The 24,966-nt window shown below is 46.6% G+C and overlaps 1 protein-coding gene across 1 annotated transcript in view; it reads left to right on the top strand.

Annotated features, from left to right (window-relative positions):
- Positions 1–1,180: 1,180 nt before the first annotated feature.
- Positions 1,181–24,966, top strand: part of LOC149342583 (potassium/sodium hyperpolarization-activated cyclic nucleotide-gated channel 2-like) — a 39,104-nt gene continuing 15,318 nt past the window's right edge. The window contains exons 1-2 of the mRNA XM_089542192.1: positions 1,181–1,331; positions 4,578–4,810. Of these exons, the coding sequence (XP_089398318.1) occupies positions 1,315–1,331; positions 4,578–4,810 (250 nt within the window). The 5' untranslated portion in view covers positions 1,181–1,314. The remainder of the gene's footprint in view (positions 1,332–4,577; positions 4,811–24,966) is intronic.

Here is a 24,966-nt window from a genome sequence, read left to right on the forward strand (position 1 = left end):
AGTTTTACTGAGGTGCAAGGAGACAAGAGAATGCCATACGTTTCGTCATCAGTTAGTAATGACCTAAATCGGAACTCGACAGAGGCCTCTCAGGCCTAGAAATGTCAGCAAAACAAGCATGTTTATGCTTTCAACGCCGTCAGATCAGTGACGTCACAGCGCACGGCAATGCACGCGTATGCCTACGACCCACTTTTTTTCACGGTTTCATTGTGGTGGAGCATAAACAAGTCTGTGGAATATACGCAAGGATGCAAGTCTGTTTATGGAGGTCGTCCATACAATAGAAGAGGCCAGACATGTGCTAGCGAAACTTCGGCGTAGTGTTCAGCGATAAAAAGATTACCTATCCGCGCGCTAGCCAAAGCTTAGGCCTCTTCCATACCATTGTTCACGGGTTCTTCTTGCTGTTTGTACCCCTCCAGTCGGTGTTTTGACGCGTGTTAATAAGTCTGTCATATTTTCCGGTGAATCTGCAACTCACAGACGCCGCCTGTCGCTTCTGTCCTTTCCATTGTTCTGTCTTGTCCTTCACTGCGCTTTTTTTTTCTTTGACTGAAGGCTTACTGCTGTGTCCGCTTATTTAGTTCGGCCATCAGATTTTTGATGTTTGGATGCGTGACAAAGAAAGCAACAATATGAGTGAAATAACTGGTATGAACAGAAGTCAATAAAATGGAGTTTTTCAGTATTAAAGGTGTACAAAGAAAAACTGGGATTGTTTCCTTCGGGCCCGCGTAGATACACATGTATACGTTTTACAACCTTTCTTGCTTTTTGAAAACAGGCATTTGGATGTACTTCCACAAATTTTTAGCCCATGGACACCAGAAAACGGGAACATTTCGTTACCTGCGACGCAACGGAGCCCACGAAATAGGACACGCGCCAGCAACAGGACACGAGAACAGGAACAGGACACGGGAACAGGACACGAGAATTGTCCAGGGGCCGCCTTTAAGCCCTCTGCGCTGCAGATCTTCACGTGGCCGCCCGTGTGACGTGTACGTCCATAGTCTTAGATAAGCGCCTGCCTTGTCACTCTCTGTGCTCGTGTTTTACTCGCGGCGTTTTACGCGTCCATTCCGAACCGGTCGTGCTTATCAGGACAAGGCGGGAAGCGCTTCCCTCAGGCAGAGAGAGTGCGAGCTTGTTTTATGTCTTCCTTTATAAGTGGCCGGTACGCCGTGACAGTCCCAGACACGCCGCTAAGGACGAGATGTAGTGGCTTGCCATAGCATCGCCGTATGCCAACGGTGCCTGTCGTAAGGTTCGCAGCGAAGGCATCGTCGGCACCTTGAACAGCGCAGGATCATGGCCATTGTGTCAGGGTAAGCCATGGGCGCCGGAAGCTTGTTGGGCAACAAACGACTCGTGTGCGCCCGAGATTCTCCACGATGTATGCCAATGGCAGTCAAATGGCATAAATGCAAACATTGTTGCAGGCCAGACTGCAGTCTGTGACTGGTCGGATTCTTGCCTATGGTCTCTTTGGTTTTCGTATGGGATTGGCCAGTGATCTGACGTTCGTCAATCGTGAGCCTTGAGTATATGTTTAGCTGTCTGAATCTGCGTCTAAAAACGAAAACCGGGGGTCGTATTGCTAGAGCAAATCTTTCCCTGAATTCATTCTTTCACTCTTCTGTCACTGGTGGTTGCAGCGTGTGACGTCATGACTTGCAGCTAAACGCGTACTGTCTGCTGCCAGCTCGAAAGCGTGGCTGACCATTGGCAATGAAGGAAACAATGAACAAGTGTAAGCGTTCCCTCTCGCATTCCGGAGGCCCGGGTTCGATTCCCGTCTACACCCCAATTTTCTTCTGTTTTCTTATTAACTGAGGCCGCTTCAAGGTCATATCTGCGCCGCAACATGACCTCCAAGGTTTGTACGCGAGAAGTGGAGCTTTCGTTCCAAAATTCGGTAGTATCATGATGCCACACTGCTTATGCTTTGCGAAGATGTTGTTGAGAGAGTCAGTTATAAGCGGATCAGATTAGGGAAGTTGACGGGCATAGGGTGGTCGCAGCTGGAAGAATACAGGTTTAACTGGAGATCAGTGGGGGAGGCCATTGTTCTAGAGTAGACGCGGTTAGGATAATGATAATGACTATTATATGGGGAATTGTTAAAACATTCCGGGCAGCAATGTAGCGTGTTGTGTCCCGCTATCATCGAGTAAGGACCATCGGAATGAACGCTTACTATTGCACATAGCAAGCGCTTTCGGTAGCTTAAGCCACTTAAGGCTTTCTGAATACGATCGCCAGCGACTAAACTCCCCGATAAGAGCATATGACTGGAAGCTTTTGCAAAAATAGGCTCCGCATGACATTTAGGGAGAATAAAACAATGCACTGGGACTGTGATCGAAGACGATTCTTTAACATGCGCTGACATCGCACAATACACGGGCCTCTTGCAATTCGTCTCTATCGAAATGCGACCGCCGCCATCGGGACCGAACATGCGTCTTACGTGTCAGCAGCCGAGCACATTAACAATTGAGCCACCACGGCGGCTTTGAGAGAGAAAGTGGCTGGCAGCTTGTTTTACATATCGTTTTAAACAAAGTGGTGCAATTATAGTGTACAAAGAACTGCCTACACTGACAATGAAACTAAGTAAATATAGTAAAGACTAGAAACACCGCTAATCTTCTCCGAAAGGCGGGAAAGAGAAAGAAAGAAAAAGGATTCTAAACGGCTTAGAGACGTTTTTGGTTTTGAGGAGGCTGGAAGCTTTCTTTACTCGTGAAGGCTGTCAGGGGAAGAGTTTAGCCTTGGAGCTGAGTAGCCATCTCTGGACTAACTCGTGGTGTGAGGTCGCGGGCTTCCCTTTTTCTTCCAGACTTTGTGTAGTGCTGCGTCATTTTATTTTTCTCCGTCTCAGGTTTTAGAAAACATGTCAATGATCCTTACTAAAACTTGCGGTAAAATTTTTGAACGATAGAGAAGAAATATTTCAACCACCAGTTATAAGATAAATAAAAAATGGTTGCCTGCTTCGGATTCATGTAATCCCTGCATTCTAGTTCGGAGGGTCTCAAATCCCTTATCAACAGTCGTGCGGGGTCCGAGAAACCATGCGACTCCCTAACTTTAAGCAGAACTTACTGAGTTTACTGCGAGGCCGAATGCCTTAAGCAGTGTAAACGATAGTTAATGCTTCAGGGAATGGTGTGTACGCAATGTAGAGCCGCAGTTCTGTTGAAGACCTTTAGTTTTGCTGAAATTTAAGCGCAATGGCAAATTCAGAAGGCAGAACACTTTTTCTATTAATTCTGCCTCACGCAGTGTTTTCCACGCAAGTACGCACTACTTACGCACGCTGTTAAAAAGAGGTACGCGGAATTTTCTGTGCCAGATGTACAGTGACAGAGATTGCGCCATCACACGCAAACATCTACGGATGCGCATAAAAACGCGCAACAAAGGAAGCAAATAACTAAAGAAATAACTGCCGTGAATGGGAGCATTCTTTTGCAGTTGCCTAGCACTGCGGCCCACTTGTTGAATTCCTGTCGGTCCAGAACGTCAGGCTCTCGCCGGCGTGAACTGAAACCGACCGCTCTTTTCCCTCTTTGTTTTTTGTTTTCTGACAATGAGATAAGGCGCAATTACAGCCACACGCGCCAGGAAAAAATAAAACGGAGATTGTCAGACTGCGTGTCTGCGCGCTTCGCTAATCTGCACGCCGCAAAGGAAACGGAAATTGTACCTGCGAAGTGACACCGCGACTTGCATCGTTGCAACGGGGTTCCGGACACGTGTGGAATGTTCTCCACATTGCTGTCAATATTCTCGTGCCGAAATGAAACTTCGTTACGAGTTGATGTCGGGGTGGTCTTCGTTGCTAAGCGGCACTAGAGAACCTATACACAGCACCTGTGACAGTACAAAGGACAACAGGGGTACTATGTCGTCCATTCAAGTCTGCACGACTCCTAAATGCATTGCCCGATGTGTCTTTAATGGTGTAATAAACGTTATTATGTTGTTGATGATAATGTTGACGACGGTGTTGATGGTGGCAGTGTATCAGAAATATTGCCTGCTGATAATGCAGCCTCTGAGACAGGCCCTTCGAATAACTAGACGCCCTGCGACTATTCCGGGACGAACTTAAGAAACGGTTGATTAAATAACAAGAGGAAATGTGCTGCAGATGGACCACCGAAGCGAACTTGTCGCATTCGAAGTTCCCAAAGTGAATTATAGCGAAGACATGGAACAGCTCCACTCTTGCGTTGCGGGAGATCTGCAAGGCAGGTGGTCTTAAGGAACCGCATCCAGCAGTGTATGGACAAAAGGAAAGCAGGGGACGTAAGAGTGTGTCAATGCATATAGTAATTTACTTTCCAAGAAAAAAAAAGCGCACGAGAAGATGAGGACACCTTTCGGAGTACCTTATACGCCTCTCAAGGTGGTGTATCACACTGGGAGGCAATCATTTGCTTCAGCAATACAGGACAGGAACCACATCCGGGCCACGGAGGCGAGTGTAAGAGGATGGGAGCGAAGAGGATGCGGAGGTTTGCCAACGCTCATCTGTCCTGCGCATCGCATTGCGCGTGCAGGAAGCTGGGAGCCTCGCTGACGGGCAAAACGCCGCCTCGGCGGTCGGGCCAGCCGCGAACCGGCGGCGGCTTCGAGGGCGCCCTACATTGCAGTTGCGGCGACGGCGACGGGTGCATCGCTGAGCCCGAGGCGAGCACGTACCGCAAGCGCCTCATGACCTTCGACATCGACGACCCGCTGCACAGGGACTTCCTGAAGGTCGTCCAGGACCGAACCTCCGCCGTCGTTGTCGGTGAGCTGCGCGTTCGTCGCGGGAAACGGGAGACTGAGGAGCCTCAAAGTCTGGGTGCAGCTAAAGCCTGACCACGTCGAGCCGCATAAGACTGTAGACAGTAACACTCCCGGCCGCGGCGGTTGAATTTCTTTGGAGGAGAAATTCGAGGCCCGTGTACTGTGCGATGTCAGTGCACGTTAAAGAACCCCAGGTGGTCGAAATTTCCGGAGCCCTTCACTACGGCGTCTCTCATAGCCTGAGTCGCTTTGAGACGTTAAACTTCATAAACCAAACCAACCAAACCAGACAGTAACAAACGCTTTAGACTATGAAACGTAGAATTAGAAATGTACCGCAAACTTGAGCTAAAGAGCAGGTGCACCGTACGATAGGCTCGGCTCCGAGACCAATGTAGGAACTATTCTCGGCGTTTCCTCTTCACAGCAGCAGTCCTTTGATCGCGGAACGCTAGTAAGCAGTGAGAAGTGATTACGTTTCCGGTAGGGCTGACATAGAGTGCCACGTGTGGCTTAAGACAAACCTTATCTTAGATCTCTTTGCCGAGGTTTTATCGCACACTGGAGGAAGCTTTGGTGACGATGATGACGACGGAAACGATGAAAGCGCAACAGTTTAAGTAGAAAGTTAAACTGCAACTCAGTTAGCAGCAGAGCCTACTGTGCAGTAAGGGCAGAACCGTGCAATAAACACGCAGAGCACGAGATGCGAGGACAGAGGGTGGCAGGAAGGTTAAGCCAGGCATGCGTCTGTTCGGCCGTCGAACACGTGGAAAAAGGGCACAAACGGAGCGAAGGGCAATCGGCGAGAGCAAAAAATTCACCCGCGTTGTGTACACTGCATACTCTCATTCAAATGCCTTCAAACGCTGAAAAAGTGATCAGGTGGATCGCCTGGCCAATGAAAGATAAAACCACGGTGTAAAGATATTGGCTTCGGTAATTGTTGAGTGTCCAGTTTGCTGGCTGGCAGTTTGCTGGCAGAGACCCACACTAGTTGGATGCCAAAGTAAGCTAGGGCAGCGAAGGATGAAGTATTCAGTGCTTCCTTGGCATCTGCAGAGACCGCTCGTGAAGCTTTCTTCCACCTACAGACGACTGACAAGTGTCGCATTGAAACGGGTTTGCCTATGTACAGACCAGCGTAGAGGCAGGCAGTGGCTGGCAAAGGACAGGGTTAATTGGAGAGACATGGGAGATGCCTTTGCTCTGCAGTGAGCGTAGTCAGGCTGCTGATGATGATGGCGATAGCCACTTGGTGCTGAGTCTTAGCGACGCTTCGAGTTGTCTGTAGAGAGCTAGACAGAGAGACAGAGGAAAGGAAAGGCAGGGAGGTTACTCGGCTAAGCTCGGTTGCCTGCCCTACACGTGGGGAGGCTGTTGGAAGAAACGAAAGGGTAAGAGAAAAGAAATTAAATGGGAGTGCAGACCACAGCATGGAGTGCGATTATGTTTTCCTTCAGTTCTTAACAGAACAGGAAGCCCACAGAAAGTCTTCAGACAAATTCTCAAGCCATTGTGAGGAGCACTTTGAAAAATTTCCTCTAATTCCCCAAAATCGGGAAATTATTTGGCAAAATCAACGCGCAGTGCATCCCCGTTGTCTGTAGACAATCCTGCCACACGCGGTACCGCGTCGTACCGGTGTACCCAATAACAGCACGTATATTGCCTGAGACGTTACCCAGACCTGCAAAAGACAGTGGCCTACAACCACTGTGTGCGTTCGAGGTCTTCTTCTCTGTGTGAAAAAAAAGGGACCCCATGTGTGTTAGATGTAGTTGTACTCATCTGCGTGCAAGATCGACGCGTGATTGTTTAATGCTAGATGACGCTTCAGGCGCGTGATTTTTGTGATTTGTGACCCATCTGCATTAACAAAGATTTTCGGAACCATCATTGTGAAGCAAACTCAAGCCGAAACCAGCGATTGTCGTTGCATGAGTAGGTTCCTACCTGTATATCTTCCTTTGCTTTCTCCGAGTTCTTCTTTCCATTCTCGGTAACCTAATCGTAACCCCTCCATTACCCCACTCTGCGTATCATGCGAAAGCAAAGGCCTCCGCTTCCACTCGGACACGCAAAAGCGCTCGACACACTCTTGTTGGCGCCTTATCTCTGCCGCCTTCCGAGCGAGGACGACGACCTGCCTGCTTGGGCTTAGTACTTCGTCTCACTAAGAACATCGTGTACGAAAGAAGTCCTCAGAAACAATGAAAAGTGCAGGGAAATATTTATATTGCTTTTTGGTTGGAAATGGATTGATAATCATTATGAATGGGAAATAATTTGACAAAGTTGAACAATAGAAAACATGCTACCCTTACCCGGAATCGAACCCGGCGTTCCAGAAGTCCTCAATAAATTAATCTCCGGCGCTACGGTAGCGAACTATGTAAGGCATACAAAATACGCAGGATATTAAGGAACAGACTGGATTAGAAGTCTTCCTATAGCTGCGACAAGAAATTGGCAGTAATAGTTAACTGAATATGAAGACATAAAAGGTGCAGTAAATGTCTAACTAAAGGTGGACACCTCAACCACGCCGTGGGAGAAGGAATGAAGGTAGAAATGAAAGAAGGAAGGGAGAAAGGGTAAGCGTAGTGGTGGTCTCCGGGTTAATTTTAACCTCCTGGAGTTTCACTGACATCGCAGAGATCGCGAGTGTCTTTGGCATTTTTTCTGCATTAAAAATCGGCCGTCTTGGCAGGGATTCGAACCCGGAACCTCAGGCCCAACACAACAACGCCAATAACCACGGAGCCACCGCAGCGGGTAAAGAATTTTGCTTCTGAATGGCCATGTTCGGAAGAAATCTTGATTTCAGCCTATTTGTTTCTTTCGTTTTTATTTTGTTAAAGTGTACATAATATTTTTCTTCATATTTTGTTCGCTGTAGCTAATGTATCCAGTTGTTAGTCATCGCTTGTGTCCGCCTTCTCCTCCTCTACTGTGTCCCATTTAGCCTTCTGCGAATTCTCAGTCATGCAACAAGTGGGTCGGCTACTTGCTCCCTTCATCAACCTGAACCGAACTATCGCGGTGCACCTTTGTTTTTGTATTTGATCAACTCAATCGAAATGTTGAACTGGCGCCCGCATCCAACCCGCCAACTCAGGCTTAGTAGTCGTAGGTTCTAGCTAAAGAGTATCTAAGGGCGTGACCGATGAAAATGACTAGGTTACTATGCCCTTGAGACAAGGTGCTATGATGGTAGGTAATATGTTGGGTTTAACGTCCAGAAGCGACACATAAGATATGAGGGACGTCGTGGTGGAGGACTCCGGATTGATTGAGATCTTTCGGGGTTCTTTAAATAGCGCTGACATTATCACCATCATCATCATCATTTATTAGCCCTTAAAGGTCCCGTTAGGGACATTACATAAGGGTGGAGGTGGTACAGGGGTCTTCAGCAGTCATACATGAATATAAATATAAAAGGAATATAAATATAGAACGAATATAGAAATACAGAAAAATATAGAAAATATAAAATATAGAATAGAAAAAAAGAAGACGAAAAAAGACAGAAATAACAAATTCAAATAAGCAAGTCATTACAGAGTGTATCAGAAATATAAACAAAAACAGATTACAACTTTGGAAGTAGACAGGCTGGTCAGCTTGCAGGGCTTGGAAGCTGACATATATGGTGCAGGAAAAAATTCCTTGTCGTTGAGATGGTCGATTAGGAGCTGTCTGAATCTGGAAGGATTAGTCTCAATGGCAATGTGTTCGGGGAGGTTATTCCAGCTTTCTATCACACTGGGAAGGAAAGATTTATTGAAAGAATTGGTGGAGCCGTGCAAACGCTGTATGCTTAAGGAGTTAAATAAACGACGAGATGATTGTACCGGAGCTCGTAGAAGGTTTTCTCAAGTGCTGTAAAGTTAAAGTACAGTTTGTGAAAAAGACAAAGAATTGAAGTTTTCCTGCGAAAGGCTAATGACTTGATGCCGAGAGATGATTTCAAAGCTGTGATGCTGAGCTGAGATTTATACTGTGAGGTGATGAAGCGTGCTGCCCGATTCTGGATGGCTTCGAGTGAATCTATCAAGTAGGCCTGGTGAGGATTCCATATTGTTGAGGCGTATTCTAGTTTAGTCCGAATGTACGTTTCATATGCTAGTTGTCTGGTGGCTGCGGTGGACATGGAAATTTATCTCCTGATGAATCCGAGTGATCTGGAGGCACTAGCACATAGTTTCGTGATGTGATTAGCCCAGGTTAGGTTGGTTGTTATCTCGATGCCGAGGTACCGGTATGAATTAGTTTGAGACAGCGCTATGGAGTTCAGGGAGTAGGAAAAATGAAGAATCGAACGTTTACGTGAGATGTGCATGAACTTACATTTAGAAACGTTGAGCTGCATTAGCCAGTCGGAACACCACTTCTGAATTCGGCTTAGGTCATCCTGTAATAATTCCTGATCACTGCTATTGTTGACGCGGCGATAAATGACGCAGTCATCCGCAAAGAGACGGACAGATGATAAAATACCAGATGGCAAATCGTTGGTGAAGATTAAAAAGAGTAATGGAGCAAGAACCGATCCTTGGGGAACCCCGGAGATTACTTTAGTAGTTTGAGATGCATGACTGGCGATGACGGTGAATTTTTTTCTGTAGCCTGTGTTTTCACGCTGTGTTCCACAAGATGCGAAGCCAACACCCTCAGGCGTCTAACCTGTGAAGTTCAAGTATAACGTCACAGTCCATCCTACGGCGAAACGAGTCGCGGAAGATGATATCATCGTTCTACTGTAGGCAGTGCTTTCGTTTACATTACAGGGCTCTCCGCGATGGCCAAAGGAGTATAGCACCAGTCCACTAGGCCATCAACTTTGGACTCTGCACAATGAACAGGCTTAAGTCAAGGAAGTTGGGGGGGGGGGGGGGGGTGCAGCTCCTACCACAGAGAAAATCTTACATGACAAAACTAATTTGCTATTGTTTTTCTCACTGCATTTGCATACTGTTCTCTGTCAGGAAATAGTTTTTTTTTTTTTACCTTGAAGAGCTTTCTCATCAGTTATGAAAAGAATGCACGATATTCAGGAAATCCGAGGCATGCGAATGGGTTTCTTTACCACATAAAATTTTCGGCTGTAAAGAGAACATCCGACATTCAAGAAATTCGGAGCATGCGCTCTTGATATGAACACTGCCAGCTTTGGGCTTTCCCCTACCGTTGCCATGGAGCGCCCAGATATGGTCTCTATCAGCGGGCGCCTCGGCGTCCGGAGTAATCTTGAGCACCTCCGGCGTTTCGACAGATAAGGAACTGGCATTTTAGTGTCTTAGCTAAATGACCCGGGGAAAGGTACACGAATAGCAACGGCAGTAAGCGTGGAATAGGCATACGTAATAACGTGCCCTTGAAAATGTATATGCATGGTACTTGACAGTCTGATGAAACCTATGAACAGGCACTGGATTATCAATTTCGGAACCCTGGAACAAGAAGAAATGGAGGAAAGGTATTAGCAGAGTACTTCGATAGCTTTTACAGATTATGAAACTTCCCTTGAAGCTTCACTAAGGACAGAACCAGCCACTGCGAGGCGCCAGCGTCGATTGGAGGGCAGCAAGCAGTGCACTCATTATGGAGGAACGACAAAATGTATGGAGACTTGCTTCGGCGTGAGTGCCACGAACAAATGGCAACACCACAAAGCCTATGGCGTCTTCGAAGTATTCTTGTCGAGTACGTCCAATTTCGGGCCGCTTTTGTATTATTTTGACAATAGCCACTAAGCCCGAACTACCTTTGTTTTGGAATTTTAGAAATGACCGCGCGAGCTGGTCACTAGGGCCCGGCAGGAAAACGTCTAGAGAACTCTGTCGACCGTCCTGGCAAGGTGCATGTATATATAGCTCGGAAGGCTGGTCGTTGCAGTTGTCGTCAGAGCGCGAATGCGACTTCAGTGAAGTGCCGGCACCATAACGACTACGCCGCGCGTTGTGCAAACTCGCCCATGACACCAAGATTTCCGTGAAACAGGGCCGGTGCCGGGGCCGAACACAGGAGGGATATTGCCAAAATGGCGGTAGAAACATTGCAAGCACGCGCAGTATGATATCGCGACCGAAAGCAGGAAGCGGGCGATACTGCACTTCTCGCACCTCGTCCAGGCACTAGCAAGCCCCGTGTGACCCAATTGAAACGTTTTTTTTTTCTTGTTTATAATCCACTCTTGATCGACGCACATGAACCTCCGAACTTGCGTGGGGCAGAAAACGCGGCTTGCATGTCTCGTACTTCGGCCATGTTCTAGCATGGGGAGGAGGAACAAGGGGAAAAAGCTAACGGATATTTTTCATAGAATATATAGTAGCAGTTCTTAGGTTGTGTGACAGGGTAAGACAGATTTATTTATTTATTTACAATACTGCCAGTCCCATCAGGGACCATAGCAGGTGGGCGAACAAAAATGACAAACATGATAAAAATTTCAGCAGTGCACTCTGGAATTCAAAACACAAAAACAAAAAACAAGTGAATACAAATCAAACACAGGTGAACAGAAAGGAACAAGCAAACTAAAAGAAAAGGTAAACATTAGCAAGGAAAAAGAAAAATACATGTCTAGGAGTCGGGTGGAGCATTGCCATAAGGAATTCAATTAGAGCACATGGGAACACAGCAGTGGAAAAAATAAGAGAGACTTTCTTCACGATTAATTAACAATCTAATGAAGTGATGAGAGGCGGTTGAGTATGTCAGTGAAACTGCATTATTCGTTAATTGATAAGGATTCTATCCGTGACGTGAACTGAGATAATGTGGTTGCAGTTATGATTGAGGGATCAAGGCGATTCCATTCTCTGATCACGAGGGGAAAGTACGAATACATGAACGTGTCGTTATGGCATGAGTATTCTGTTATCGCGCGTGCGTGTTTATGCCTCGACGGGCGTGATTGCGAGAAAGATATGTATTTTGATACGTCTATCTTGTAGTAGTTGTGCATCAGGTGAAATAAAAATTTTAGCCGTGCTTGTTGCGCTCTTGATGATAGCGTCGCTAAACCCGAAATAGCCGCGAGGTTAGTTGGTGAATCTGTGCGCTTATATTTGTTGTGTATAAACCGCAATGCTTTACGCTGTACTTTTTCTAGTTTTGTTACATTAGTCACTGAATGGGGGAACCAAACTGTGTTAGCGTATTATAGATGGTGCGGATCTTAATGATTTCAACGGCTTGCGATACAATTGGGTGACCAGGAATTGTATTCTATAAGGACCCGTTATCCGTTTCATTTTATGTGACGTCAGCGTGACGGCAGCATCAGACGAAAGTATCTAGCGGCCAACCATGAGAACGGGTCCCAACGCTGACGGCAGCCTTCGCCATTAGCCACATGCACCAGATCACCATTGGCTGCGACATGCAGCCAATAATAAGATCCGGTAGCTAATCAGCCTATGGTCTGGTCGCTTCCCACAGACGCTTCTTGACGTAGCCACGGTTGCGTCACCTGACAACAGTGACCAATCCCAGAAGACAAAATGGATTCGAAATGGGAAATAGACAAATCATTAGAATACCAGCACAGAATTCAGAACTGAGTATGCACAATCTAATTTCGGCCCTCTTAGTGCTTCATAGACTGAGTTTCATAGGTACGGTCGTATCTGAGATAAATGTCGGTGTAGAAATCCAGCAATACGATCGGCGTTAAATACAATCTCAGCACTTATTTCCCAGGACAGATGTGTTATATGGACGCTGGACTACTTGGACTATGCTACAGGCGTTAGCCAATCGTTTCTGAATAAGATGCGGGATCATCATGTTGAGCACGGGAAGATCACACGTGCTTACATCCAGTAGGTTTAAACTTCGTGAGCCAACCTGCCCATCAGAAAGATATTGCTTTAAAGTCATTTGAGCTTATGATGGTTTGATTTTAACGTTACAAGGGAAATTTGGCCAAAAAGTACCCTGGCTGACGTGTTCAGTCTGCACGAGATGCGGCCGAAGACCCTTTCTTTTCAAGCCTATCTCCCCAGAGAAAGCCGAGGACCAGTCTAAGGGAAAGTTTGCGCACGAGCCGGTGGTTATCCGGTGGCACTCAGAATCCAACTCCGCCCATCACGCATCTGAGACGAATGGACAAACATCTAGGCCACCATTGAGGTTATATCACGTTGGTGAGAACTTATAGACTGACCTATAGAAATTTGAAGATTGATAGAAATTAGGCAAATGAGGGGAATTGATATTAGCGAGTTAAACTAATACCATGCATATGCATGGTATGTGAAGAAAATACCAAAATTCTCTCACTTGTCAATGTGGCAGGAGGCCTATTGAAATGCTTTTTCCATGAAGGTTAGCGTGTGCGGCCAGTCAGCCTGCAGTGTGCTCTCCGTGTCTGTGGAAGCTGACACTGCGACTGCTTTTTGAAACATGTATCGGATAGCGCGACTTGGTTAACACTGCGACGATTTCACATTCTTTTGCGGAATAAAAAGAAAATAACTGACATGCTTGTACTTCGTACTATACACTAGGCATTCATTCCGTAGTTGAAAAGCGTGTGCTGCGAAAATTCTAAAACAGTGCGAATAATTGCAACAGAAAGGTTTTTAAGTGAGCGCCAGCGAGAGGACGTGTACACGTGCCCGTTCTTAGTCAGCGCGTGGACGCAGCCACTGAGCGCGAGGCGGGATTAGTCACTGGAAAAAAAAATAAAACTTTTCCAGTGAAGGGTTGTGCCCGCTTTGCCACCGCTGGGTGCAACAAGGCATATCTTAGACATGAGGTTTTTTGAGCCTATTTAGTTCTACTTTATTGGGAAGATAGGTCACGCTTTTTTTTTTTTTGCCCATCGCTACAACCATCAGAAGTGCCCTCGTCCAAAACCAGTACTACTAATCCTCCCCATAAGCACCGTTCCTTTGTTGTAGGGCTTTTGTACTGGTATTGCAGTGTATGTACTCAAATAAAGAAGAATAAGGCCAGTTTATCAAAATTAACGCAGTGCACTGCACTGCACTGTGGCGTCTTTCGCACGCCACGTGCAGTTTTAGCACATATAGATATATTTCTTTTCTTTATTATTAGTTTATTTTCACTTTACGCTGCGTAGGGGATGACAGGATCCCCAGTTGTGGAGGAATCTCAGGTTCTCTTTGCGACCGCATTGGAGCTGTGGCGCTCGAAAGTAGCGTAATTGCAAGGCGTAGCGGAACAACATGCCGGTAGGACGACGCCCGTTTAGCACCACTACGGTAATGGATAACATTGAGGAATTCCTGTACAGCTGTTCCGGCTGTCCTGCTATTCATTTTTTTATTCTTTGTCTGGCTCCTGTTGCCCGAAGGGCGTAACGGCCCCGACTTTGCACTAGCATTCAAAACAAGTCCCTAGTGGACACCGAGTCCTACTTTTTGATTCTGAGCTTACAAAGTACGATGGAACTTCGCAGCTGCTAGACCTCTAGGACGAAGAGAAGGAGGAAATGCGGGGAGGTTAACCGGTAGACGAAACCAGTTTGCTGCGCTGCACTGGGGGGTATTTCCTCAGGGTGTAAATGAGGGAGTAACTGCCATAGAGTAATCGGTTCATGCATGTTTCTTGTGCCGTGCAGTAAAAGCATCGTGACGCTGTTCCGCTCCATAGATGTGATAAGAGCCTGTGACGTTTCGTCATGAGCAAATGAATAAATTAATAAGTACCAAGCACTCAGGACGGCTGTCTGTCAGACCTGCTACGGCACGCCGAGCCTAGCGCTGGCGAGCGCGTCATCGCTGAACTTCGTAAGCGAGGTCAGTAAAGGACCGGAGTTGATGTATGGACGCTCCTTTTTCCTAGTGAGCTCAACAAATTTCGCCCGCCGTAGATGTACACCTGCAAATTGCCGGAGATCGGTTCATGATACCTGTTCAGCGCGGGATAACTTGTCACGCGTTGTGTGGTTTCCCAAGAAAAATCAATGCACCTTACGCCCGCTCGAGACCGCCAGCCACAGCAAGACGATGATACGCCACCGAGAGTGAGTAAGTGCTTATGCTGAACACGTTTAGAGGAACATTTTTTTTTATACGACCTTACACAGCCTTTTACATGAAGCCATAAGGCTGTCATTTAACGTAGTGGCGAGCTTAAACTTTCTCGAAATGGAGGCCTGTGTACTCGCAGAACCCACGAGCAGTTGAGATGAGGTAACTTATTGACACATAACGAAGAATTTTAGACCCACGTGCCTCATATGTTACTAATACGTTGCCAAACGTGCCTTGTTGTTTGCCTCCCCTCTACCGTCGCGTATTGGAATGATAGCATTAATGGTACCAAAAAGGCTGCTACACGTGGCATTCTGAGCCGATCATTAATACGAGAACAAAAACTAGCGCATGCACCGAAATACGACTGAAGCTATGATGTCGACGGTCACGTAGTACAATTATAACTGTATGATACATTTTTTTTTTCGAGTCAATATTTTGACCCATATATTATTGATGGCTGCCGCCTGCGATGCTACGGCAGATAGCTAGAGCAGGCGATGCCCGTACCCAATTTTTGCACCTGAGCCAGAGCTGGCCGAGTGCAAATGAAGCAAAACAATAAATAAGAAAGTAATTTTTGAAAATTTTGCCCTGAAATAACCTCGAAATATAGTCAGAATATAGCTAACTGGCTTCGGAACAGATGAGTAAAGAGTACCAGCTGTAGGAAATTGGAGAAGATCGCAAAACAATGTGTATGAGGTCATTTATATAGTAGTAACTTTATCGGGGATGGGGTTTTCCCCTGAACTAAACCGCGCAGAACCAGGAATGCCTGCGGCAGGAACGGCGGTTGCGAACATACCGCTCACAGCGGCGCGCTCTATTTCTAACCGTTGCCATGGTGCGCCGGCTGTCAGCGTATGCGAACCGATGCGTCATCGAGCACCTGTGTAGTTCAATGGAATTTTATTTTGGAGAGTGTAAAAAAAAAGCAGGAAACGTTTCCAATAAACCGACGTTTTTCAGTACAAGCTCACTTTTTTTTTTTGTTTCACGCGGAACCTTCCGCGTTGTTCACTGGTTAATTCGTGGTTAATTTTCAAGCTGCTTTAGATTAGCTGCTCTTATTTAAATAATTAGCTCACTTGGCTCGTTGCGGAACAAACGCATACTGCTTACTGCCGGCCACCACCAGTGATGCTGCTTTATCCTCAGTGCGCAACTTACCCCGACAAAAATGCGAACATCTCTTCTGTATTCCTGGAAGCCGCTTTCTGTTGTGAGAATTAATCGGCGTGTTCCTTCTGTAGCCCGGAGTTAAATGACTGTTGATTCTTCGTCGACTTTTGGTAACAGAGGCTGTACCTCGCAGTATTCACAACATTGCTAGAGTTGGTGTGTAATCGCTACTGTGCACCAAAACGCGACCGTTGTTATAACGAAATTATTTACTTATCACCATTCAAGGTATTTTATTACGGCCGCTACTACATTTTAAGGGGGCGAGTATTATACTACAGCTGCATCAAGGTAGTCTCGTCTTCTCTTTCTTAATTGTGTGAGCGGTGCGGCAACTTTGACTTCTTTCATTTCTACACGCCTGTTGCGTCGTCCAATCTGTCAGCCTATACCCTATTACTACTCCTTTCCCTCTAAAACTCCTTATCATTCCAACAGTTCACCGCCTGTGTCTTGGCCACTTTCCAGGAGTGGGTATGTGCCATTCTACTTGAGGCCAACCAACCAACCAACCAACCAACCAACATTAGCGCGGGGCGTCGTGCTGGTCCTGGAGTAAAGAAGTTTGTTCGGCTTCTGGTTCAAAATAGTATTTCGGTGTAGGAGCTAGCCAGTGCTATTCAAGAAACAACCCACCCGGGTAAAAAAAAATGAAGCTGAAAACCAACACAGCACATCTCCCATCCAGGGGATATTAGTGCAACTAAAGAGAAAATGCCTTATTTTATTACCCCCGTAAAAGTGATAGAGTTCGTGGATCACATCATTGCTTTACATTTCAATGCCTTACGCATTTCTCAAGAAAATGAAACCGATATGATGCTCGGTAGAACGGTTCCGTAATGCGGAGGGCTTATCAGAAATATCAAGAGGGCGGAAATGATGTTTTCTCCTTTCCTGTCCACTGATGGAACCACTATACATATAGAGGACTGCCTTTGGTTGCTTCTCACTGCACTTGATGTCTTCCCGCCGCGGTGGCTCAGTGGTTACGGCGCTCGTCTGCTGACCCTAAAGACGCTGGTTCGATCCCGGCCGCGGCGGCCGAATTTCGATGAAAGCGAAATTCTAGAGGCCCGTGTACTGTGCGATGTCAGCGCACGTTAAAGAACCCCAAGTGGTCGAAATTCCCGGAGCCCTTCACTACGGCGTCCCTCATAGCCTGAGTCGTTTCGGGACGTTAAACCCCAGTAAACCAAATGATGAGAGCTGTTGCGCGCTTTCGAAGGCCGCTCATGTAAAACCCAAACCAAATGCCAACCCAAATTACATAATACTTACATTACATTACAGCAGCTTTGTTGTGCTCACCACTGTGAAATTTGGTGCAATTTAAGGGTTTAAAATTTAAACTACTCAACTCTTGGTGACCGAGCGGAACGAGCAAAATTAACGGGCTGATCTTGAGTGCACCGTAGTTACTTGTTCTTGTTTAGGGATGATTAAAAGAGTGATGATGGTGATTCGGTCACAACATGTTAACATCTCTTTACTGCCACTGTTTTTTGTCATCTTTTTTCTTGGCCCATTCGCATGCCTTCTTCCTCCATAATAACTGGTCATCTGGAAAGGAAAGGCGCATGAACTGCCCCACTCTCGCTCGCACCTAAACGGCGCCATAGGGAAAGGGATAAAGAAGAGAGTGAAAGATGGAAGAGCGAAAGAGGTGCCGTAGTGGAGGGCTCCAGAATACTTTCGACCCTCTGGAATTCGGGCGCTGGCACCGCCTAGTCCACTGGCGTCTATCGCGCTTCGCCTCCATCCTTCCTTCATGATCGGAACAGCTAGTAAAATTTCCTGCGATGTCTGCATCCGCAGAGGAACGATCGAGCGTTCTTTCTATTTTGCTCTTAATTTGTTTACACCATTAGAAGACATCTGTTAGGCGTTGTACAGGACATGCCAGGCAATTTGACCTGTGTACAAAAACGATGTGTGTACCATCAGCATTCGCATTACAATTGTACAAAACAGCTGCTTTTAGTTCTTTTCCGCGCTCCTGCACTAACATCTGTTGAATTGTGGAAGGTTCCTTTAGTGTGCGTCCAGATTATCCATCTTTCCTCTTTTTCTTCATTAGTTTGCCATCGCCGGAAAGGGGAAAGCCAGCTGGATATCAGTCTTGCCATTTCTATTGCCGTTCCTCTATTCCCTACTTCGGCTTGCTGCCTTTTGTATAGCAGACATGGTTCGTTGGTTTTATTCTCCCGCAGAGATTTTAGTTTCCGTAGTTCAAAAACTACGAACTTAAGCCTCTTTCTTCTGTAAGCCTCTTTCTTTCTGTATAAACTGTCCAAATGCTGTGCAGCAAATTCTCGCTTATGTTGGTACTATCAGCGTTTCATTGACCCCAGGAGTTTTACACGGCTACATCACAGCATTTAAGCACGAAAACCGCCTTATGCGGTCGCTTGGTGCTAATTGCGATGTCAGCTCGGTGTCTATGTACCTGTCGTCGTTGACGCCATTTTTGCGACAAGCGAAGATCGTTCGTGAGCGTCACACGTGTGTGTGTGACTCAGCCATGAAGGCATAGCAACAGCAGGTGGTCCCTTGAATGACGTGGTAACGTTTTGCTCACTTTGGCCGTATAGTGAACAAGGTCGTCTGCCTTTCAGATGAAATGCGATAAACTCCGCGAACGGCTCGTGTATTCGGAGAACGACGTCCAGACTGCGTTGAAGCAACGCTCCGGGTGCTTCTCACGTGGACCCCATGAAAAACAAAACGACGAAACGTTGTTTTCGCACGGAGTCATCTGGTCTGGTCAAAAACACCATGTGTGGTGTTTTTCCGTGTTTTGTCATTCGTCATTCTGAACTATCACGTGACTTAAAAAAAAAAGAAAAACACCGCATCGCGAGCGTCAGTACGAACAAAATGAAAGATGGCGCGAGTACCACAGAAACCATTCCCTGGCGGTCTCTGCCGCAAAAAAAGGCATTAGGATGCATTTCTTTGTACGACCCCGTTTTGACACCATCTAAATGGAAAGGTTTGAACACTGTGCCAACGTTCCGCATTGCCGACGACCATGAGAGTCCTCTATAGCAACCTTCCACGGCTTCTATTTCGAAACCGCGCCGGCGTTCTTTATCTATGTGCGCAGTTCTGTGACCCAAGGTGTCGTCGTAAAGCACACTGCTTGGCAGCTGCCTAACGACAAGGCACCGGGAACATCATGCGGCGCGCCTTCTGTAACTGCCTCGGCTGGCACATATCGTTTTGCGCCTCCTACCTTGACCGGAGGACTAATACTATGGTGTACAATTGCCGTCGGATGTATAAGCGCATTCACTGAATCTATCCTATTTGGCGGTTTCCTGTAGCGCACCTGGGAAAGATTACATATGGTGGTCATAAGTGGCGGCTAAGTGAATATTATGGAAGGAGCGTGATTCTTGACCCTGATGTCATTCGTCTCCGGTTCTCACATTAGGCGGTGTGGTTACTATCTGGGTACATGCGCATCTTCCCTTACAAAAATGGTCTATAGACAGTCTAAAGACGTCTTATTGACTCTATTGACTTCCTATAGATATTGCTTTTTGTCTATTCATAGTCTGTAGACCGTCTATAGAAAAAAGTCTACTAAAAAAGTCTACTCCCCGGTTCCCCTGTTTATCGTTTTTTTTTTCAGAAGCAAATGTTAACATGTCACAAAAATAGAGAACTTGCGGGACTTAACAAAATTGTTTGGGGTCCCTACAGTTATTACAAATAAATAAACGTATGTACTGGACAATGAAGAGAACCTGACACTGTTATACTAAAAAATGAAAAGACTGTTATCAAAACAGCAAACGCTATTACTGAAAACAAATTCAAGAGACAGTTAAGGAATGCCTTAGAAACACTGAGTATTGGCACTGATGTAAAACATCACAATATCAAAATTTCAAGTTAAGTAGAGCACATTACCCGTTTACCACAAAACGAGACATTGCACCCTTTTATGTGTCTCAGGAAGGAATGAAGACTGAGAATAGCGCTTGTAGTTCCGGTAATATTTTCCATTGTGTGAGCCCTGTACATACCAGTGTATGGCGATCATATTCAATCATAGTGCCCAGCTAGCAGATACATGCGACAATTTACGGTTCTGACCTATGGACAGCGGCGCCATTTACGGCGGAGAGAGCAACTTGAAGTACGTTTGCTGTCTCTTAGGAGAGAGCTGTACAAAAAGATTTCCTCGAATCCATTAGCGGCGTATGGCGTATGTTTCGGTTTGAATGTCCTTCATGAAAACTTACGCCCTCTCTTGCTGGCCATGTTATGCACGAGGAAAAATGTAATCCGTGGTACCATGCGCGAAAAAAAAAAAACAACTTTTGCAGTCTAGTCGGCAATGCTTAGAACGTTTTGTTGCGAAAGCAACACTACGCGAGTCGCCGAGCCATTTCGCGGAGCTGACGAAAGGCCATACTGCGCATGCGCGTGGAGCAGTGACGCCACACGGCGCACAGCTGGCGCGCCGCCGCCGTCGCTGCGCGGGTGACTCAGAGATGCCGCCGCCGCGCTCGCCAGTTGCGCATGCGCAGTAGCGGCGCATAGCTAGCGTGCCGGGGCCGCCGCCGCTGCCGCGCGCTCTCCATCGCCTCTCTCTCTCTCTCCTCGTTGCTTTCGCAATCCTCCAGGTTTAACCAGAGCTAAACCACTGCCTATTTTTATCTATTATCATTGTAACCATTCGAGACTGGGAGCTGGCATATCAATTATTAGGGGCAGAGATGACGTCAGAAGTCGCCGCACTGCAACTTCCTCACTGCGGAGAAAGGATTACGAATGCGGCAATCTTTTTTGATTATTTTACTGTTGGTTTTGAAGGCGTCACTCTTTCCTAGTGTGGCGTGTTGTTTCTTTTTTTTCATTTTCTTTAACACGCTTTCTTGGTCTTGAAAAAACGACTGTTCCTCGTTTGACTCCTTACATTTCGTTCACAGCCAATAAGCATGCAATTATTTTCGCGCTTCTTTAGTAATTTTATTCTCGCTCCAGTCTTTTACCGTCTAAGATTTCTCCCTCGGCCGCTGAACCCACCTAAGGATGGCACACATTACTTAGCAGCAGAAATACTGCTTCAAATGGAACACGAGAAACCGTTTCTTCATTGCTGAACATGCATTTTCGTGCATGTCCCGCCGCGGTGGCTCAGTCGTTATTGCGCTCGGCTGCTGACCCGAAAGACGCGGGTTCGATCCCGGTCGCGGCGGCCGAATTTCGATGAAGGCGAAATTCTAGAGGCCAGTGTGCTGTGCGATGTCAGTGCACGTTAAAGAACCCCAGGTGGTCGAAATTTCCGGAGCCCTTCACTACAGCGTCTCTCATAGCCTAAGTTGCTTTGGGACGTAACCCCAATAAACCAAACCAAACTTTCGTGCATTTTTCACTCTAGAAAGACGAACAAGCCCAGAATACCTGCTCAACCGTACGCTTCTAGTATGAGCCGCCGCGATGGCTTAGTGGTTATGGTGCTCGGCTGCTGACCCGGAAGACGCGGGTTCGATCCCGGCCGCGGTGGTTGAATTTCTTTGGAGGAGAAATTCTACAGGCCCGTGTACTGTGCGATGTCAGTGCACGTTAAAGAACCCCAGGTAGTCGAAATTTCCGAAGCCCTCCACTACGGCGTCTCTCATAGCCTTAGTCGCTTTGGGACGTTAAACCCCATAAACTAAACTAAACTAAGCTTATATTATGCGCGGTTTCTGCCATGTGCTGCATGACACTGAACATCAGAAATCGTCGGTGGTGTTTTGAATCCTAGGTACACTCTACTATAAAATTCCTATGGCCCTATGGCTGTCAGAATTAGTAGGTATGGGCGCAGGAAGCATTTTATGAGTCAGATTGTGCAGCCTGATAGTAGGACGTCAGTACCAATATCTTCCCTCATCATTTCACCGCGCATTCTCCAGTTTCTTCTCAATCATAAATGGAAATATTCCTGTTGAGCTGCTCGACGTTCGCTACTGGCAGCGCACAGGTGGCGCTAGTTGGTGTTGTCGAAAGTCTGCACGTAAGCTCAGTACGCTACGCGGGGCCGCAAGGTGCCTTTACTGTTAACCATAGTTGAGCTTGGAACTGAATTGTTAATCAGGTGAGCTGTAGCAGTGTGGACGCCACGTGGGTGGACAGCTGGAGTGCAGTCCCCAGAACAAGTATCTTCATCAGAGCGGTGAAATCAGATTGGTTAGTTGGTTGGCCTCAAGTAGAATGGCACATACCCACTACGGGGGAGTGGCCAAGACACAGGCGGTGAACTGTTGGAATGATTAGCAGTTTTAGAGGAAAAGGAGTATTAATAGGGTATAGGCTGACAGATTGGACGACGCAACGAAAGGGGTCCTGTTAGCTGGGAGATCGAAGATGGGACGACGGTTTATGTGCAAATTTGAATGCAACAAATGGAATGGTTCAATTTTGTATTGACGGAAAGAGAGACAGAAAAAAGAATAATAAATGAACTGTTTGATAATCAGAAAAATGAAAACAAATAGAAAAATAAATAAATAAAATTAATATTAGCATGGGAGTCGCTGTGTTTCTAGAAGAAAGTTTTGAACTGCACAGCGCGCACTCCTGTTGCTTCGTCCAAGCGAAGTAGCGCCAAAGGAAAGAACAACCTCAGTGGACACAGGCAGACCCAACTGGTGAAACGGAATTTCTAATAGGCGCCTCCTCAAAGAAGAGAATCGGCGGCAGAACAGCAGGTAGTGATCCACTGTCTCATGCTCGGCACAAAATGGGCACAGTGGAGAAACTGCCAGACCAGATCTGTGAAGGTAGAAATTTAGCAGAGGAACTCGGCATCACAAACGCGTGAAAGAGACCTCCAGTCTGCGCGAGCTCCAGTCTTTGCTACTCCAAGGGTGCAGAAGGTGCTGATATTCGGGAGATGAAGTAAGCGCCGAGGCTGAAAATTCCTGAAATATTGTGTAACTGCTAAACCTCACCGCAGCTGTATATGCGCAGGTTGGCAGGACAGCAATTATTGGGCCACCGAGAGAGGCCCTTGCTAATGAATCAGCAACCTCATTTAACTGATTGCCCACGTGACCCGGTACCCAAAGCAACCTCACCGAATTTAGATGGAGCGGGATCAGCTGCTTAAAGAGGCGTAATGCCCGAGACTCAGAGGTTGATGATAATGAAAAGCAAATAGATAGAGAGTCCGTCATAACCATGACTTGGTAAACGGCAGGATCTAATTTACGTAAGGCTAGAATTACAGCTAATAATTCGGCCAGATAAATTGGACTGAAGTCAGGGAGACGGAGAGAAACGGACCATCTCAATGCAGGTGAAAAAATGCCCACACCTGCCTTTTCACGATCCTGCGAGGCATCGGTAGCAATGAGAATATGAAAAGGAAAAGACCTTAGGTGGTCCTGTAACAAACCGTGAAGGAGAGGAAAGGGCTGGAGCTTGGCATTCGATGGGAAAATGTTATCAAATGCAGTCTCGACTGAAGGTGAGATGTTATACAGTGGATGGATATCTGTGAGCTTAATGTTTAAGGGATCGAGGAGAGACTGCACGAAACATATCTGCGGAGTATGCAAACGAGACCAGGTGGCATTTAAAAAGACTGCGGGTTGACTAAGAAATATTACATTGGATGTGTGGAGAGGAGAGTCGCACAAATTTAAAAAGGTTTGGACTGTTTAAAGGCGAAATCTGGCTAATAAAGATGGAATTCGCGCCTCAAGGTGCAGGACAACATTAGCTACATACTTTGGAAGTCCCAAACAGAGGCGCAACGCCTCACGCTCCAAGAGCACAAGCGGGCGAAGTTTATAGGCAGGAGCTCCTGAGAATAAAACACATCCGAACTTCAAAATTGGGCGGACATACATTTTATAGATCAGCAGAAGTATGTGCCTTCTCATCCCTGACCTAGCGCTGCAAAGCCGACGCAGGATGCCAATGGCCCGAACTCCTTTTACAGAAACTTGCTCAATGTGAGCCCGCCAGGAAAGAGTAGAGTCATATATCACTCCAAGATACTTCACTGTTTGAACCTGAGGTATTATATGATTTCTATAAGCAATGCATATATTTACAGCATGAGAAACCGGGAAGACCAACAAGGCGCATTTGTTCACATTGAGGGACAGATGAATACTTCATAACCAGTTGTCAAGAATATTCAGGTAATCCTGCAAGACCTGATACAGAGAGTGAATATCTTTTTGCAGAAGCAAAAAATGCGATGTCGTCAGCGTACACGTAAGTTGTCACATTATGGATGCATGGAATGGAGCTTAGAAAGATGTTCTGCGAGGAAAAAGAAGATGAGACGATGGTACGACGACGGCACAATGGCTTCGTCGACCAGGCCATGATTGGTGTCGTTAATGCAAAGGACCTAAATCATGCTTTACACACACGCTCTGTCGAGAATGACATCGACACTGGTTTCTAAAGAAGGCGCGTTCTGATTCAACTGCAGTGTGATGCGTCAATGCTTTCTTGTGCACGCAAATACCACGTGCGCACAGAAAAAGAAGCAGTGATCTGTTTGATCATTCTCTGCCTTCCTCACGAAATCAGCATCGCAGATCGGCATGTAGAGAACATTCACGCGGCTTACATATCCCTGCGGTCACCGGCAGACACTGAGGCTGCTGAGTCACATGCAGGCTTAATGGCTGTACCGTGCTGACATTGCCCAGACGGCATGCGTTTCTATAACTGATTGGCTCAAAAATTTTATGAAAAAGAAAAGACCGAGGGGAATAGGACCGCATACTTGTGTGTAGTCCAGCGCGTTTAACCACTCTTAACGCAGCGTCGGGATTCAAGCTCATCAGTCCACGTACATGTACAGCACGGCAATAAATGCCAGCTGCACTTCCTCTCGATGAACCGGCTAGCCGGACGGAGACCGGGAATTTGACAGAGCGGTGAGCGGCGGTTTAGGAATGCGGGGATTCCAGAGTGACAT

This window comes from Amblyomma mixtum, chromosome 5 (assembly GCF_055824585.1).
Source record: "Amblyomma mixtum isolate Tamu chromosome 5, ASM5582458v1, whole genome shotgun sequence".
NCBI lineage: Eukaryota > Metazoa > Arthropoda > Arachnida > Ixodida > Ixodidae > Amblyomma > Amblyomma mixtum.